Raw genomic sequence first — 16,437 nt, 5'->3', positions numbered from 1 at the left:
GCCTCTTCTGTTCAAAGCCTATATGCTATCTCTTAAGCAGAAAAAAAATCATAACTGTTATGATTGGGAAAAATTATACAGATTTACATAATGAGACTACCAAGCTAATATTAGTAATGCACCAATGCCACTTTTTTTCAGACCAAGTACAAGTAAAAGTACAAGTACTTACATTTGGGTACTTGCCAATACAGAGTACCAACAGAGTACTTAATAATATCATTACAGTTCTCATAATGACTTTAAAAGCATGTTTCATTTTCATCAGATGTTCCTCACTTTCTGACTGTAACAAAGTAAGTCGACAGAATGATGCAACTGCAACTTTTGCTGACATTTTAACACTCAACTTTGTTTTACTTAAACAATCACACTGCCACACATTTTACTTTCGTGTAACCTATAACACATACAGTGGATTTCAGTATAACACAACATACCCCATATAGTGTAAAAAAGGTCACGTGATGAACACTCCCATTTCTGACCACACCTGAACACAGCACTACACAGCGCATCCCCCCGAAACACCGCAGTGAGGGAGACGGGCCTGGACTTGTTTACTGCACTTACTATGGCGACATCAGCGATCACCGACGGACTCTTTTTATTGTGTGTGCGTCCATGAATATGTAAGATATGGGAGGCTAACGTCAAGCCGCAAAGTGGTATTCGGCTGCGGTACTCATTGTAGTTTTACGAGTACTTAATCTCCGATACCACCCGATACCCGATACCCCATACTGGTATCGGTATCGGTGCATCCCTAGCTAATATGGTCCCATACAAGCATAGAGTTGAGTATACATCAAATGATTGATTCAATGTGCCAAAAATTCCTCCAGGTAAGCAAAGATAAAAGTGAAATATCTGCCATTGGACCAAAAGAAGATTTCAGGGCCTGTGTCCACTAACAGTGTTTTTTCACTGGCAGCCCCCATGACATCAATTTCGAAAGTTGTTTTGCAGCACTTCCGTGTCCGTTGGTAGTGACCCTTAAGTCTGTTTCAAACTGCTCTGTTGACCTCAGTTGAACTACTTTCACTTTGAGCAAAGTGACAAAAAACGGCTAATGCTGAGGGCGTTTTTGTGCTTAGGACATTGAGCACTGAAAATGCTTAAATACATTCGTTTTGCATAGAAAACAGGCGCTGCCATCGCAAGAAATGCAGTTAGAGGACACAGGCCCTAAAAGTCAGTTCTTCCATTTCAGTTGTGTTGAAGACCAAAATCTAGTTAGAAATTTTGGCGTAGTCATGGACGGTGAGCTACATTTTAACATGCATATATAAATTATTAGGATTTTACTATTTATCAAAGAACTGCACAGAAAATTCTACTTTTGGTTCAAAACACTGAATATTTTAGTTCTGAAAGTCAGAAAAAAAGTCTGCTACAAAACTCTCCTCTTTCATATTGTGGTAGTATGTGGTAACCAGTTATTCAGGTTTTACTACAATGTAGTTGCAACATTTATCTAATTCATCTGTTTTATCCGTCTTGCTAAATTAATGTCTGTAAGACAAAAAGGATTTAAAATGCTTAGAATAGAATGAGTCTTAATAAATTGCCTGATGTTTCTTAAATATCTCATCTGAATGCATCTCTGTCTTATGCAATACACTTTCTTGCTTGGTGCAATACAAATACATTTGCTTTGCCTTGCCTTTGCCAGGGCTTTGAGGTTTCAAAGAGCACAACAAACACCATGTGCCTTTGGTTTCTTTACTGCGAATGAAAGGCTCTACTTTTCCCAACCCTGCAATTTGACTTTGGTACGCCGCAAATTTTGCACAGCACCGAGTTTGATTGATTACAAAGCTATCTGCAAAAACCCTCTCCACCAACAGAGCAACTCCAGCCTCTTCACCAATAAAGAACTGCAATAGAGGATAAACTCAAGACAAATTTGTTTTACAAGTACACAAAAAATGCACCTCATATAAAAATATAATTACATCCCTGTGAGATATAAACAGCATAGAGCAGCACACCCAAAAAGGAGAAGCTTCTATGTCTGGCACTAGCACTATGTGGTTTCTTCACTTCAGGCTGTCTCACTACACAGGTGGCTTCCTTCTACCTTCCTCTAGAGAAGGAATACCATGCCAATCTCACTCCTACCACTCTTTAAAAGAATGACCATGGACCAGTACCAGATGAGATTGGGTTCCTTGCCAGCACTGTAAAAAAAAATTAAGTTGAAGAACAAGCTGTGCTGTGCCAGGAGGGGGAAGGATTAAAAAAAAGGTAGTAATCCATGAGAGTATCGTTTTTTCTGAAATCTACCATCCGTACAGACAGGAGGAAAGGGTGGGGGAGAATGTGAGCGGTGGAGATCTTAGGGGTCATGTGGGTGGATGTACGGATACTTGCAAAGGATTCTGGGACATAGATAAAGAGAGTGTTCTAGTAAAGGAAGTCTTCCCTGTTCCTTTATGAAATCTTCCAAAACCAATACGCTTGAAGTATCCATCTTTTCCAACTGAATAGGAGAGTATCCTTCGATGAAATATAAGGCTCGAGTTAAGGGTTAGGTTTAGTCTTAGTACTGTCTGATACTTTAATTGGTGGTTGGGAATTTCTCCAATTAAAATCGACCGCTGACAGTTCAGTCTTAGATCAGGTGACTAAAGTCAACGCACATTGACAAGAGTGATATCAAGGAAGGAAATTAATAGGATTTCTTCCACCAAAAAATCCCCTATTAGGTGTGATGTGAGTTGAAAATGATTTTGCTCACATCATTCTAAAAGTCTTGCTAGAACTTTTTTTTTTCATATTTTGTCATTTAAATATTTCCCCATAAAATACTGAGATTTGTTTAATGTATTAATCATCCTGACAACGTTTTTTAATGCTTTTTTTATTACACGGCTGTGTAAAATACTTGATTTTGATTCAGAGGTCTGCTATTTCTCGATAACAGACCGTTGTTAAGAAGAACAGACCGTTGCTAGGGATGCTGCTCTAATCACACAACCCAGAGGACTAGCTTTACATCATATCAATCCACCGATCAGGTGCTGCGCTGATTCCTGCGATCCTGTTCACCGTGTCTTTCTTCACCAACAGTGCAAATGTTGCCATTTAGGTTAAATAATTTTAACCCGAGTAATAACAGCTAGCTTAACTCATTTTAATGTGAATAAAAACAGCTAGCTTAACTCATTTTAATGTGAATAAAAACAGCTAGCTTAGCTCATTTTAATATGAGTAATAACAGCTAGTTTAGCTAATTTTAATGTGAGTAATAACAGCTAGCTTAGCTGATTTTGATGCGAGTAAAAACAGCTAGCTTAGCTCATTTTAATGTGAGTAATAACAGCTAGATTAGCTCCTTTTAATGTGAGTAAAAACAGCTGGCTTAGCTCATTTTAATGTGAATAATAACAGCTAGGTTAGCTCATTTTAATGTGAGTAATAACAGCTAGGTGAGCTCATTTTAATGTGAGTAATAACAGCTAGATTAGCTCATTTTAATGCGAGTAAAAACAGCTAGTTTAGCTAATTTTAATGTGAGTAATAACAGCTAGGTTAGCTTATTTTAATGTGTGTAATAACAGCTAGCTTAGCTGATTTTGATGTGAGTAAAAACAGCTAGCTTAGCTCATTTTAATGTGAGTAATAACAGCTAGATTAACTCCTTTTAATGTGAGTAAAAACAGCTGGCTTAGCTCATTTTAATGTGAATAATAACAGCTAGGTTAGCTCATTTTAATGTGAGTAATAACAGCTAGGTGAGCTCATTTTAATGTGAGTAATAACAGCTAGATTAGCTCATTTTAATGCGAGTAAAAACAGCTAGCTTAGCTCATTTTAATGTGAGTAATATTAGCTGGGTTAGCCCATATTAACCAAGATCTTATCTTAAGAAGGCTACAGAGTTAACCGTTGCTATGAACACAGCTCTCACTGTGAGTGTAACGGATTATTTTTAAACAGTAAATGGAAAAATAATAATTTTTAAATTAATAAAATCGTATCCAAAATATTTTGTGTCAAATTTTAAGTCTCAGCTGTGACGGGGTGAGCAGGACCCCAACGTGAACCTGCTCACTATACATTATCTCTCACATAAAGACTTGGACCACCACCTTAAGGGGAGTTGTGCTGAAAAGAATCTGCACCAAAGTGGTCTTGGGAAAAGTATTACTGTCGAGTTCACTGTGTCCTCTGCACTGTGGGAACAATCAGTGTAATAAGAAGCACTCGTCTGAGGGAATTATGGGGGAAGACAGGGAATCAGCAGAGTGAGGTGAGAAAAAAAAGAAGCGAAAAAACTGAGGGTTCAAGAGGGAGATGATAGAGCTAGAAAAGCTTCAGAAAATAACTTTAAATTCACAGCACTGACACATTTACTCGATTTACAACTGCTGCTGCTGCTTATAGTTAGGATGTTAACAGCACAGAAAGAGAGTTTGTCAAATCGTTAAGAGGAAAAAACGCTGACTAAGTGCACTTCTCACTATCCATAACACGAACAAAAAATCCAGATCATTAGTAGTCATGATCTGACAGCCGCGGGGCTGGAGGGGAAGGTTCTTGGGAGGTAGAGTGATTTAATGAGCCCTTATCTGGTTGCAGGAGGAAGCTGAATAACGGGGAAGAAAGAAAAGTGAAAAGGAGGAAAAGAGAACAGGGTGTGTTAGGTCAGAATTGAATTTGTTCCAATTCCCCTTAAGAATGGGACTCTACATAGTGTGTCCCAAGTTTTATCTTAGAGCTGCAGACCATGAACAGAGGTGAATGTAAGAATCAAATATGAAAAATATAAAACCATGACACATTAATGGATTTCTTTTCACCTTAGAGGAAGAACATGTCCTTCTCATACTTGACCCTGATTGGTGAGGCTTGCCTTAAAAACATGTGGTGGTCTGAAAATGTGCTGGTGGGAAGTCACAAGAACAAAATGTTTCATCTTTTTTTAGTAAAAGTGCAAAATTCTCTCTAGACTTGTTTTTAGGAGCCCTGACCTGAGGGCCCGTTACAACCACTCAGAATATGATGGACAAACAGATGGATGGCAGATGGACAAATCAGTCCGACACTAGAAGCCACGATGCCCAAGCAGCATCACACACACACACACTTACAGATTAATTCATCATATTAATGGTGTCATTGGAAAATATATGCCCTGTAAATGACCCTGACGCACAGCAGAGACTCAAAGTGCCTTCAGAGTAAAAGCAGATGAAACTGGATACAAACATGAACAAAAACTCTGCTTTTAGTGTGTTAATGACGAGAGTGCATAATGATAGGGTAGAGAAACAGGGTAGAGAGAAGGGTAGAAAAATAACTGCATTATTCATATTAGAGTCATCTTGATGCTGTGCAACCATATCTTAATACTAAAGCCATGACTGCATAGGAATAGTAATAGTTTGACAATTTCCGAACTATTGTATTTAACAGCCAGGCTAGCAATGTCCCCCTTTCCCCCTGCCTTTATGCTAAGCTAGGCTAACCTTTTCCTGGCTGTAGCTTCAGACAGACCTGAAGATTGATACAAGTCTCATGCATAAGTCTCAGTAAGAACCCAAGAAGTGTGTCCCAAAATGTCAAAGCAAAGTGGTTCCCTTTAAGTTGCTCTGCTGGAAAAAGATGATTTACAGAGTATCTATTGGACAGGAAAAATAAACCGTATTTTGTCAAATATAGGTACAAAGTTTTTAAAATCTGTAATTTTTGCTATTTGTGAAAATTATTCTTACTTCCAATTTATTTTTATCTCTCATCACAATTATAGGTAAAACAATTAGTCAATTATAGGGATAGACCGATTATCAGCGCCGATATGGGGCATTTTGACGCATAGCCTTTTTTTTTTTTTTAATCCAATGGCCGATAAGAGATCAATTTAAAACTGGGTTACTTTGGCGCTGATGCATATGCTTAAAAGGCATTTAAACAAAGTTAAGTGTTTGTATTATTCAAAATTCTGACACCAATATTTTCACTTTTACTGCAACTGAACATCGGCTTCAAATATCGGTTATCGGCCTCCTTGACTACTAATCAGTATCGGCCCTGAAAAAACCATATCGGTCTATCTCTAGTCAATTACCGTAAAATCCAGAAGTCGCACTGGAATATGAGACGCAGTCTATTTTTGGGGTATCCCCGAGGTTCCATTTGTTTATCAATAAAAACTATTTGAATTTAGTTTTACTTGAAACACATTCAAAACAAACAAATTATAGACAACCATCTGTTTCCAATGTCGAGTTCGCAATCCTGCTAGCTAGCGGTGCGGTAGCTGAGCTCAGCCTACGCTAGCATTGATTACTGTAACGGTGGTGGCTGCACTGGCAATCAATCTGGGTAAAATACCGCAACACAAGAAAATACCTGCCACTGCATTTATACTGGCATAGTGGCATACTGGCATAGTGGCATATACTGGCCCACTTTTTAGATGAAAAAAGAAATATCTAAAGTGTGTCTTATACACCGAATTTTACGGTAATTATAAATAATTTATCATATTGCGAAACATTTGATCGTTACAGCTTCTCAAATGTGAGAGTTTGATGCTATCCTTTGCAACATTTAAGTGTTTAGGTTGGCTGGATTTTACAACTGAGTCCTAAACTAATGACCATGGAAGCAGTGGGTACTTTTGCTTCTTAGATATTTAATTAATTATCCATAATTAGTTGGAGAATTCTGCTTCCTACTTCTTTTAATCCAGCAGTTCAAATATGACAAGAAGCTAAGCTGAGACTCTCATTGGATTCCCATTTGCTCTCGTGTTCTTAGATGTAAAATCTATTGCTGGTTATCTATTTCTGGTGGCGGTGGCCGAAAGTGGTCTCTGGTCTCTTGTACTTCATCGCTCAGCATTACGGTCATAAATGAAACTGGGGATTCAGTTCAATTTCAACAACACCCAATACTTCCCAGCTGTCTCCCCTTCTCCTCCCCCTCCCTCGACTTTACACCAGCAGCAGCTAATCCTCAAACACAGAGCCCACAGTTTCACATGAACCGCCGTGTCAGAGTGTGAGAATGAGAGCCTGAGAGACAGACTGAGTCAGCAACGTGTTCTTTCAGGTGAAATACTTTCTACATCTCTACTGTTTCTGAGACAGAGACCGATTTTAAAAGAGAAGATTTACGGAGTAGACATCGTGGCAGATAAAGGGAATTTTGGGGCTGGAATAAAAATAGGCCTTTACATGGCTGGCCAACAATTTTGTGCACATTTTTCACTGATTGACACTTAAAAGTACTCAGAAGACTGCTTTCTTAAAGCGGTTAAGAGGCACTAACTCTGATGCAACGGCCAGAGGTTCAACTTCAACCATCGGCCCCTTGCTGCGCGTCATCCCCACTCTCTCTTCCCACATTTCCGACTCTATCCACTGTTCTGTCAATAAAGGAAAAAGCCAAATAATCTTTAAAGTGCAAATCATATTGTGCAACTACTGTCTGCTCAGCTGTGATGGACAGAGTTGAGAGTAACTGTAAATGTGATTTTGAAATAATTTAAATGTGATACCCACTAGCATGTCTAAAAAGCACTGTCCTTACTGAGTGTTTACCTGAGCTGTAGCTGTCTGTGGAGGACTGGGAGATGGAGCGGGACAGAGAGCGCCGGCCGATCTTGGAGGGGCGCTTGTTGAACTCCTGCTTCTGGTCCGCAAACTGGATCTGCAGGTGTAGAGAAAAAGCAGAGATCAGGACTCGATTCTGAACATTTTCACTTTTCTTTTTTGAACTGATGAATTTAAGTGGGAACACATGGGGAAACTCCACAGGAATGACCACCAGATTTCGTACCGATACACACACATTTGTAATAAATGAACTAGATTCAGGATGACGCTTCTGTATCTTTCATAATCCACTTCTTTGTGGCGGGTCATGTTGGGTTTATTTAAAGCAACCTCTTTTCTAAGACACAGAACATTTTTTAGAGATAAAAAAGAACACAAAACAAACATAACAGAAGAGACAGTCACCAGCTCTGAGTTCACTCTGACTTTGAAATAGATAATGGAGACAATGACGCCATTATCAACGAGTAAGAAGGCCACACAGCTGACCCGAGGTCACAGTTAGCCCTGATTCTGTTGGGATATTTATAGTCACTATCGTGTTATTAATTTTTTCCACTATTACATCAGGAGCCTGATAATACAAGAGATTATGAATAGCTAACTTATTCCTACCATAAATCCATGCATCCAGAACATAACGTTCAAGTGATGGTGTGAGCAATCAAGCATGAAAAGAAAACATCAAATGTTGTATTTTCAAAAGCAAAAACACGTCATTCACTTCCTTTCTTTATCAACGTCCTTACTGGGGGGAAAAAAGCCGTCCTTGATGTTTAGAGATTTTTTTTTAATCAGAGAGAAATGACAAAACTAAGAACTGAGTGTGTATGCACGTCATACCAGGAAACCGAGTGAATGAAGACACCCACACACACGTTCTTACTAGTTCACATGAGAAAGTTGCTGCTAATAGCAGAGAACATCTGAGTCATCACATCGACCATGAAATCATCAATGGTATAAACCTTTTTCTTATGCCTGCATCTCGAGTATCTCCTAGACAAAGTGTTACCATGTGGCGACAATCATCAGCACCTTTTAAAACCGGCATGGAGAGGTCTACAATGAAGCATAAAAGCTGTCAAAGAACAAGAACCACATCTACAAGCGACAATCAAACAGTTTCCTGAAACTGAAATCGCTCAAATCCAACTCATCTGCTTACTTTCACCTCAAATATTACATCCTCCATCCTCTCCTTCATCCTTACCTTTTTCACAGTGGTCTGACTGCTCTCCCCATCCTTTTTCTTCTTCAGCATCGCAGCATGTGTGTGTGCTAAAGCTGTACAATGCGTGTCTACTTCAAGGCCTCATGTGTTGAGGGGACCTGATTGTTCAAGGTCTGATCATTTCATAGGCCACCTCTTCTCCCTCAGCCTCCTTTTAGCTCCTGCTTCCCAGCAATCCAGCCCAAACTGGTCCGACCATGTGCCACAAACACAATGCGATGAATTGTTTCCCCTTCCTTTCACTTTTTTCCCTCCCTCTCTCCCTCCCCTGTATTCTTGCTTAATTGTTGATTGTTCCACAGATTGGGGTGCTTGTGTTGCTCATATCAAAACTGAAGCTAAACTTAGCCCCAGCTTACCCGAGATGGTTCAGATGTTTGGGTATTGGAAAACATGATGGAAACTAGAGAATGCTTAATTTATTGTTTAAAATCTAGGGTAGCACTCGAAGGAAATATTAACAGGTCTCCCAAATTGGAACACACAAAACTATGTGATTTTAACAACTTCCAAAAGCTTTCAAAGTTCTTGCCAATGCTCAAACATGAGCCAAGAAAACACGAATTAATCAAGACATAGTTTACAAAAGGGAGCAGTTAAGCTAAAAAACCAATACAAGAACCAGTTCCGTCACGTTGCCCTAAGGCACTGTTGAGATTTGGGCTAATATTTACATTTGCCTGCCTACATGCTAATAAATGTGAGTGCTAACAGGCTAATAAATCCCCTTTACCATGTACACAAACTTAGTTTAGTGTGTTAGCATGCTTACAATTGCGAATCGGCAATGTACACAAAGTGCAGCTTGGGCTTATAATAATGTAGGGGGGGGATTATGCTCATTTCAAGCTTCATATTTCACTCTGTGATACCTGTGGACTAGCTTAGCATAATTTACAGTTTTAAAAAATCACGTCATTTTTTCACACTTCAGCCTCAGCCTGAAACGACTCAGTCAGCTCTGTCCCTTTAAGAAACCCCACCCCTACAAGCCAACTTTCTTCCGATTGCCCAGCTCTCTGTGATGTCACAAAGTGCAGCGTTTAGAAAGCCTGCAGACTGAGCTGAGAAGCCTGGGGATTACTCCAACAGACTTTTACCTACAGATTTGAAACTTCACCCATGTTTAGTCTGGACATCCAACATTTTAAAATTATATACAAGTCTTAAAATGTGAAACAGCGTAATACACCCGTGAAGTTTTTTGCAGATATTTGGTCACAAACAGTTAGATCAAGTCAAGTCCAAATACTTGGAATATAATGAACTTTTGAGCTTGTAATGGTGCTAAAAGTTGAGGAATGGCAAAATGTATGATATTTTGTCTGGGCAACTATTAGGTAGTTGACAAAAATCGATGACAAAAGTAGTTGCCAACAAATGTAATTGTCGATAATTACTCGGTTATGTCATTGCGTGTGTTTTTTATGCTGTGCGTGGACAGAACATCATTTCCTAGAGCTGTGTTGCTGAGGAGTGAGCCATCTCGCATCCTTACTATCTCTGTAAACAAAACACAGCGAAATGGCATCGGCCGCTGCAACACCATCACATCCAAACTTCTAAAGTCTGGGAGCGTTTCTACCCCAACTCTACAAATCTTCCAGGTGATCCTTTTCTTTGCAAAGCCTTGCTTAGTATGGGAGCATGTTGGTAATGCGCGAGCATTTGAAGAGAAGGCGCGTTGGATGATACAGACTTGCCCAGAAAAGATCATTAGCTATCTATGGACAGAGTTGTGTTGGCCTTTTACATTAATATAAACACTGTAGTGCTACAGAGAGAAACTGACACATCTCTCTTTTAAACATCAAGTTAGAGCCACGCTGTCTTTAGTATCAGTAGTAGCCATATTCACAGCAAAGTCTATTAAAAGACACAAACTTCTTTCAATAATTGATAACTAGTCGACTTAATAAATAGTCAGTCTATCCTGTGGGGGACATTAATGAGGAGAACCAAATTTCATGAAAATCCAACCAACAGTTGTTGAGAAATTTCACTCAAAAGCTCAAATGCTAACGTCCTGGTGGTGCTTGGGGAAGAATCCAGGGATCACCAAAGAATTAAGGATATATCCTGTTAAGACCATGAACGTATGCACCAAATATGGCGCCAATTCATGTATAAGTTGATGATATATTACCCATCACAACTTTGACCTGCTGGTGGTGCTTGGGATAAAGTCAAAGTATGGCCAGAGTCATTAAAAGTCATCTTCTTGGGACTATGAATGTCAGCATACGATTTCATGCCGATCTTCAAATTGTTGGCATAGTTAGCATCATATCACTACACAGATTTTACTTCATACAAGTGAGAATATTATGAAGCATTAATTGATGTTCTTTAGAAAAGCGTCCACACAAGAAACCATAGCTGTACATCATTCAGGATGTAAGCTAATGGTGCTAATAACTCTGAACCCTCTAACCAGCTATAAAGGGGCTAATGGTCACTTCAGGTTTATCAGATGCAGGTTAGATGAGGGGCTTTGGGAGCTCAGGGCTGCAGGGAAGGATTGAGTCTTATTTTATGAGCTCAGAAGGAGGGGGGGGGTATGGGGGCTTATGACATGTTTTTGGGACAAGATTACCACTGGTTAGCTCAGGGCTCAGAACAGCGAGTACAGCCAGAGAAAATAACACAGTGGTTTTTTATCTAGCGCAAATTGGTGGACAGAAATATAACTCAATTTGTTCTCATCCTTATGGCTATACTTGCGATGACATAGGATTTAATGTTGATTCTGTGGCTGGTGATTGGTAAGCAAAAAACAGAATCTCCTGTGTTATTGAGATTACATAATAAAGCATGTATAGGCAGCTAAAGTAGGACAAATCAGAAGGTGAGAATTTCCTCAATCAACCGTATGTGCTCTTACTACAGGCCATACAATCTGACAGTATTTAACAGAAACAATGAAAAAAAAAAAATCGCATTAATCTCCATTTCAACTTGCTACAATGAGACTTTAGGATTTATTCAAAGGCTGTGAATGAGCTGATGTGCTAATCCACCAAACAAAGGCTGGTCAGCTGTTCCTGCAGCTTACTACTCTGCAATTAGTTTATGTGTCAGAAATGAAGTTTGTAGCATTATAAGGGGTTGTAAGGTGTGATAAAAATGGAACAAATATAATTACAGTGCACATGACTTTATAATAACCGGACTTAATTGGTTACATGTTGTGTAAAAAGGCACTGAGGGAAGCTAAGGGAGGCAGCAACACTAATGTTCGAGTACAGGAGCAGAGTGCCACCAAGGAATACGTCTACATGACTCAGCAACACATTCAAAGCGTATTTTCCAAAACACTGGCTGCCGTTTTGGAAAAATCATTATGTGGAGTTCAATCAATCCCTCTGAAATACAGAGAGCTGCTGGGGGCAGAAAAAAATCTAATATTTACAACACAACTGGGTATGATTTTCTCTCTGCTCTTATTCTGAATTGAAAAGACAGAAGCAACAAATCCGAGACACAAGGAATCAGTTCGAACTCTTTCCTCCCCTCTGTCAAACTCTGTCTCTCCAACCTCGCTCAGCACTCATTTACATTATGGATGGTGACTGATTGGGAGGCTAATGACATGTGAATAATGAATGTTAACTCAATACTGGGACACATGGGAGCTAACCCAAGACCTGCCACCCTCTACTCAGCTTTGTGTGTGTGTGTGCGCTCCACATTTAAATTGGAAAGCAGGGAACCGAGAGGTCGAGCCGATATGAACTTCTTCTAAAAAGTGCACAGAGGATGTGTGATGCTGGGAGTGCAGCCAGCTGCAGGCGTTCACAATAAACTTGACTGTGTTGGCTAACCAGGAGGACTTGCACAGCGTGATCAGACTTGTGTTTGACCCGGTGCAGATGCATGTGCACAATGCGGACGATGGCTTAAAATGTTGCTAAGCAACTATTGCAAATCGGTTTGGAGCACGGTGCCCTTTTGTCCCAAACTAGCACTGCAAGTTCTAATAAGAAAAAATAGAAAATACCCAGAATGCATTGCCTTTTCCTGTCTTTTCACTGGAAATTAAGACACCTCAATCAAATGTGTATTGAGTGGAAAAAACAGGTCATGATAATACAACCATCCATCAATCCAATATTGTAACCGCTTAATCCCAGCTATAATTGGGCAAGGGGCAGCTGAGACACAGTCAACCATTCACACCTACAGGCAAGAAAGGTTTTCAAACCCTGTGCTGAGCAGCAAGGTTTCAGGGGAGGGGAGGGCAGGGGATGTGAAGCTCAACAACAGGCTAGTAGAACACCAGTGGAGAACGTCTGGGCCGGCCCGGTGAAACAACAGAAACCCCCTCTGTGTGAGATAAAAGCAAAACAAACAGGCGCAGATGTCACTGCAGAAGTGAATGCGAGGAGATATGAAACTGTACGGTTTCCTCCGTCGACAAGCTCATCCTGCTGAACAGCCAACTCCCTCTTTAAAATCAGATATTTAGCTTGGTTTTAGTCAGGTTCAGCAAATTAAATACCAGCATTTTGAGTTTGGATAAGCATGTTTAGCTTTCGAAAGACATTCAGGCATTATCTTTCAAAATAAAGCGTTACCAAAGTATGTCATAATGTCAAAGAATACGCCCTTTTTTCTATGTGCTAAAAAAACAGGTAACAGTATTCAGTATTTTCATGTCCTGAACATCACCACATAAAAACTTTACCTTGGTTTCCTCCATCGTCTTCAGACCAACCAGGTTACACACTCTCCTCATGTTCAGCCAAATTCACAACCTCAGTCTTAAAAATTCACTTTGAGTTTCCTACATTTAAAAACACACAGAAACTGCTCTCTACTGAACCCTCGCTCAGTGACAAACAGTAGCAAATATTAACTACAGACGCTGAGGTAAAAACAATGTGAGGAGGGCAGATTCGGATACAGGTAATGTTTGTGTATGAAACTTGAATCTTGTGTGTCGAGGAGGAAGCAAGTGGCCTTTTGTAATGAGATCAGCAGAGTGGGGTGTTAAATAAGTACATACAAATATGCTGAGGTGGGAAATCAACAAGCAGAAGCAGCTGCAGGTTAAACACTAAGGTGGCCTGCTCTGCACCAGTTCCTTTCTATCTAAGTAATCTATCCAAGCAAACAAATCCCAATCAGTTTCTACAAAGGAACAATGCACACATTACGTGCATCATGCCGAACTCCCCCTGCATTTCAGTGGAACTCATAAACCTTTGGAATTATTTCAAAAGGAAAATTAATATTTAACTTTACAAGTGTTTGCCAGATGAAGTCCAGGGGCTGTCTGAAAAGTTAAATTACTCTGATGTTTGGCCAAACATTACAATGAGTAACTTAATTTCACGCACGTCTTGAAATAGTCAAACAGTACTCTGACGTCACGACTTTAACAGGAAAACCGCTGCAGCAGTGTGACGTCTGCCGTGATGCCACTGGTTAATGAGAGCTCGCTGTGACGTCACACACATCTCTTTGGCTTGTCTTTAACCAGGGAGGGTTGAATGAGCAGGCCTGCTTTTTTCCCCATGTACTAACAGTCATACCAACACGTATGGAATGACTTGTTATATGAGCAGTCCTGTTGAGATTAGGGGTTCAACATTTACTGATAAAGCACTTATTAATGTAGAGCAAGAGGAATGAATCCTAAAAGGCATTTTCATGATGTTAAAGTTTGTAATGACACAACGCTGTATCTGTGCCATGTGTGTACTCAGCTGCAGCTATAGCTGCAGGGATACAAGCTGGTATGCAATGCTGAGGGCATTCAGCCATGTCTTTACAGCTGTGTTGTCTGCGGGGTTTCCACGCAGGTCGCATGTAAAACATTCCGTCCCTGATGTTCTGCAGAGGACCTTGACATTTCTAAATAAAGTCCTCGACTCCTCAAGTATAAACTATATTGCTGTATATGTAAGTTTTTTTTAATAGATTCATTAATTCCTGCCGTTTTCTTCTGCACCTGTGGCAGAAGGAACCTGATCCTAAATCCTACACGCAGGTCCTTGAGGCTTTAATGCAAACATCAAGCTTCTCAAATAGATTTCACTTCATCGCTTCATGGAAAACGGGCATCATCCTTTCCACATCTCGCCAGGCCTGCAGCCTGTAAGCAGACAGTCGTAACTGCTTAGCTTCTTCCAGCTTGTTACCGAGTTGAGGGACTGTGAGGGAAAGACAGAAAGCAAAGAAGTGCACTTGAGGTTACAGGCAGAATCACTCAGAGGAGTGAAGCAATAATGCACTGGAAGGAACATTAAAGTTGGATGATTTTTATGATGCCAAATTTCACCAGCTTGCTTTGGTTTCATTCGCCGCGATGCATGCAGATCAAAGTTATTTTAAAACCAGCTTTCCTTGTTTAGCTTCCCACAATCCCCCAACACCCTGAATCCATCAACAAGGTCGTGTTCTTGGTTATGTTTTCCTGTGCGGTTCATGTTTCTGATTCATGTCTTTGTTTACGTTGTGCTCATTTCTCTTCATTTACAAGCTCCGGGCTCAAGTTGTGTGCCTGCATGGCAATACGAGCAGGGACTAAAACGACCAGAATTCCCCCGATCTCACAGGAGGGTCATTAGTCAGCACTTTCTTCTGGTACCAAACATCTTTATAGAAACAGACTTCTAACTGCACCGATATACCGGCATTTGTATGCAGGATCATGTCCTACAGGAGTGTTTAATCCAGGAGTGAGGGAGGAACGTCTCAGGGGAACTGAGGACAACATTGTGAATGTAATACGAGGACAACAGAAGAGTTGAGCCTCGACTGTCATCATTAACTCATATTTAAAACAGTCAGTTTCGATCACCTTAAGGAAGCCTTTCAAGCTTCTGTATATCCGTAATTGCTGCCCTGAAGAGACAAAATGCTGACCAAAGAATCAAATAAAACAGGTGTCTACTGTTCCTCGACCTCCTGCCACACACCAGGTCGTTTGTCCAGCCCCCTCCGGCCTAAACCAAAGAGCCATTGTCCTCAGAAATAAAGCTGAATGAGAGAAACTGAAGGCCCCTGTGCGGTGAAATGCAGCCTCATCCGACAGACACGTCAACAACATGTCAATCTGTTTGCCTCTGGTGCATCTCCCTCCTGATTCGTAAACACAAACTAGGCCGGGCCAGCAGAGACCTGTCCAAAGTCCCTCTGTAAGGAACCCCAAAGGGAGAAGAGGGAAGGAAGTGTTCTCCATCAGAGGCCAGTGGGGAGCTGGATGTTTACACCTCCTCACTGCTGCTCTCCTCTGGGGGAAGCCCCTCCTCCGTCGCTGGCAACGCAACCTGAGCTCCAGCCAAAGAACGCACGCAGATTGAGTGTATGTGCCAGCAGTGGGAGTTAAAAAACAAAACCTATTCATCATTCTGGCACTATTGTTAGTAATCTTGACAGCAATCTCAGCCTGATGTTTCAGAGACTTAAAATGTACGACCAGAGAGAGATTATAGAAAATGATCAGTGTTTTCGGATGCCTTCAAACATATTAACTTAGGATTCACTTTGACTAAGATATTTTCTTGCTCCATTTATGGGGAGTAATGATAATCTTATCACTTTAATATCAAGCTATATTGGTAATTAAAAGTACCCAGGTTTGGTCGACTGAAACGTTGGTACCTCAGATGAGGCACACACACT

The 16,437-nt window shown here is 40.4% G+C and overlaps 1 protein-coding gene across 2 annotated transcripts in view; it reads right to left on the bottom strand.

Moving 5' to 3' along the window:
• Nucleotides 1-16,437, bottom strand: part of ahcyl2b (adenosylhomocysteinase like 2b) — a 48,718-nt gene that overhangs the window by 12,731 nt on the left and 19,550 nt on the right. The window contains exons 1-2 of one of the 2 annotated variants that reach the window (XM_069670831.1): nucleotides 8,785-8,929; nucleotides 7,557-7,665 (exon numbers count right to left, since the gene is read on the bottom strand). In XM_069670831.1, the coding sequence (XP_069526932.1) occupies nucleotides 7,557-7,665; nucleotides 8,785-8,835 (160 nt within the window). In that variant the 5' untranslated portion in view covers nucleotides 8,836-8,929. Of the gene's footprint in view, nucleotides 1-7,556; nucleotides 7,666-8,784; nucleotides 8,930-16,437 lie in introns of those variants that run through there. The other variant, XM_069670830.1, reaches the window with a different exon arrangement.

The sequence above is a fragment of the Semicossyphus pulcher genome, unplaced genomic scaffold, assembly GCF_022749685.1.
Source record: "Semicossyphus pulcher isolate SPU_LCO1_2020_fin unplaced genomic scaffold, fSemPul1.0.p SCAF_20, whole genome shotgun sequence".
NCBI classification, from domain to species: domain Eukaryota; kingdom Metazoa; phylum Chordata; class Actinopteri; order Labriformes; family Labridae; genus Semicossyphus; species Semicossyphus pulcher.
This window is presented reverse-complemented; position numbering and strand designations above follow the sequence as displayed.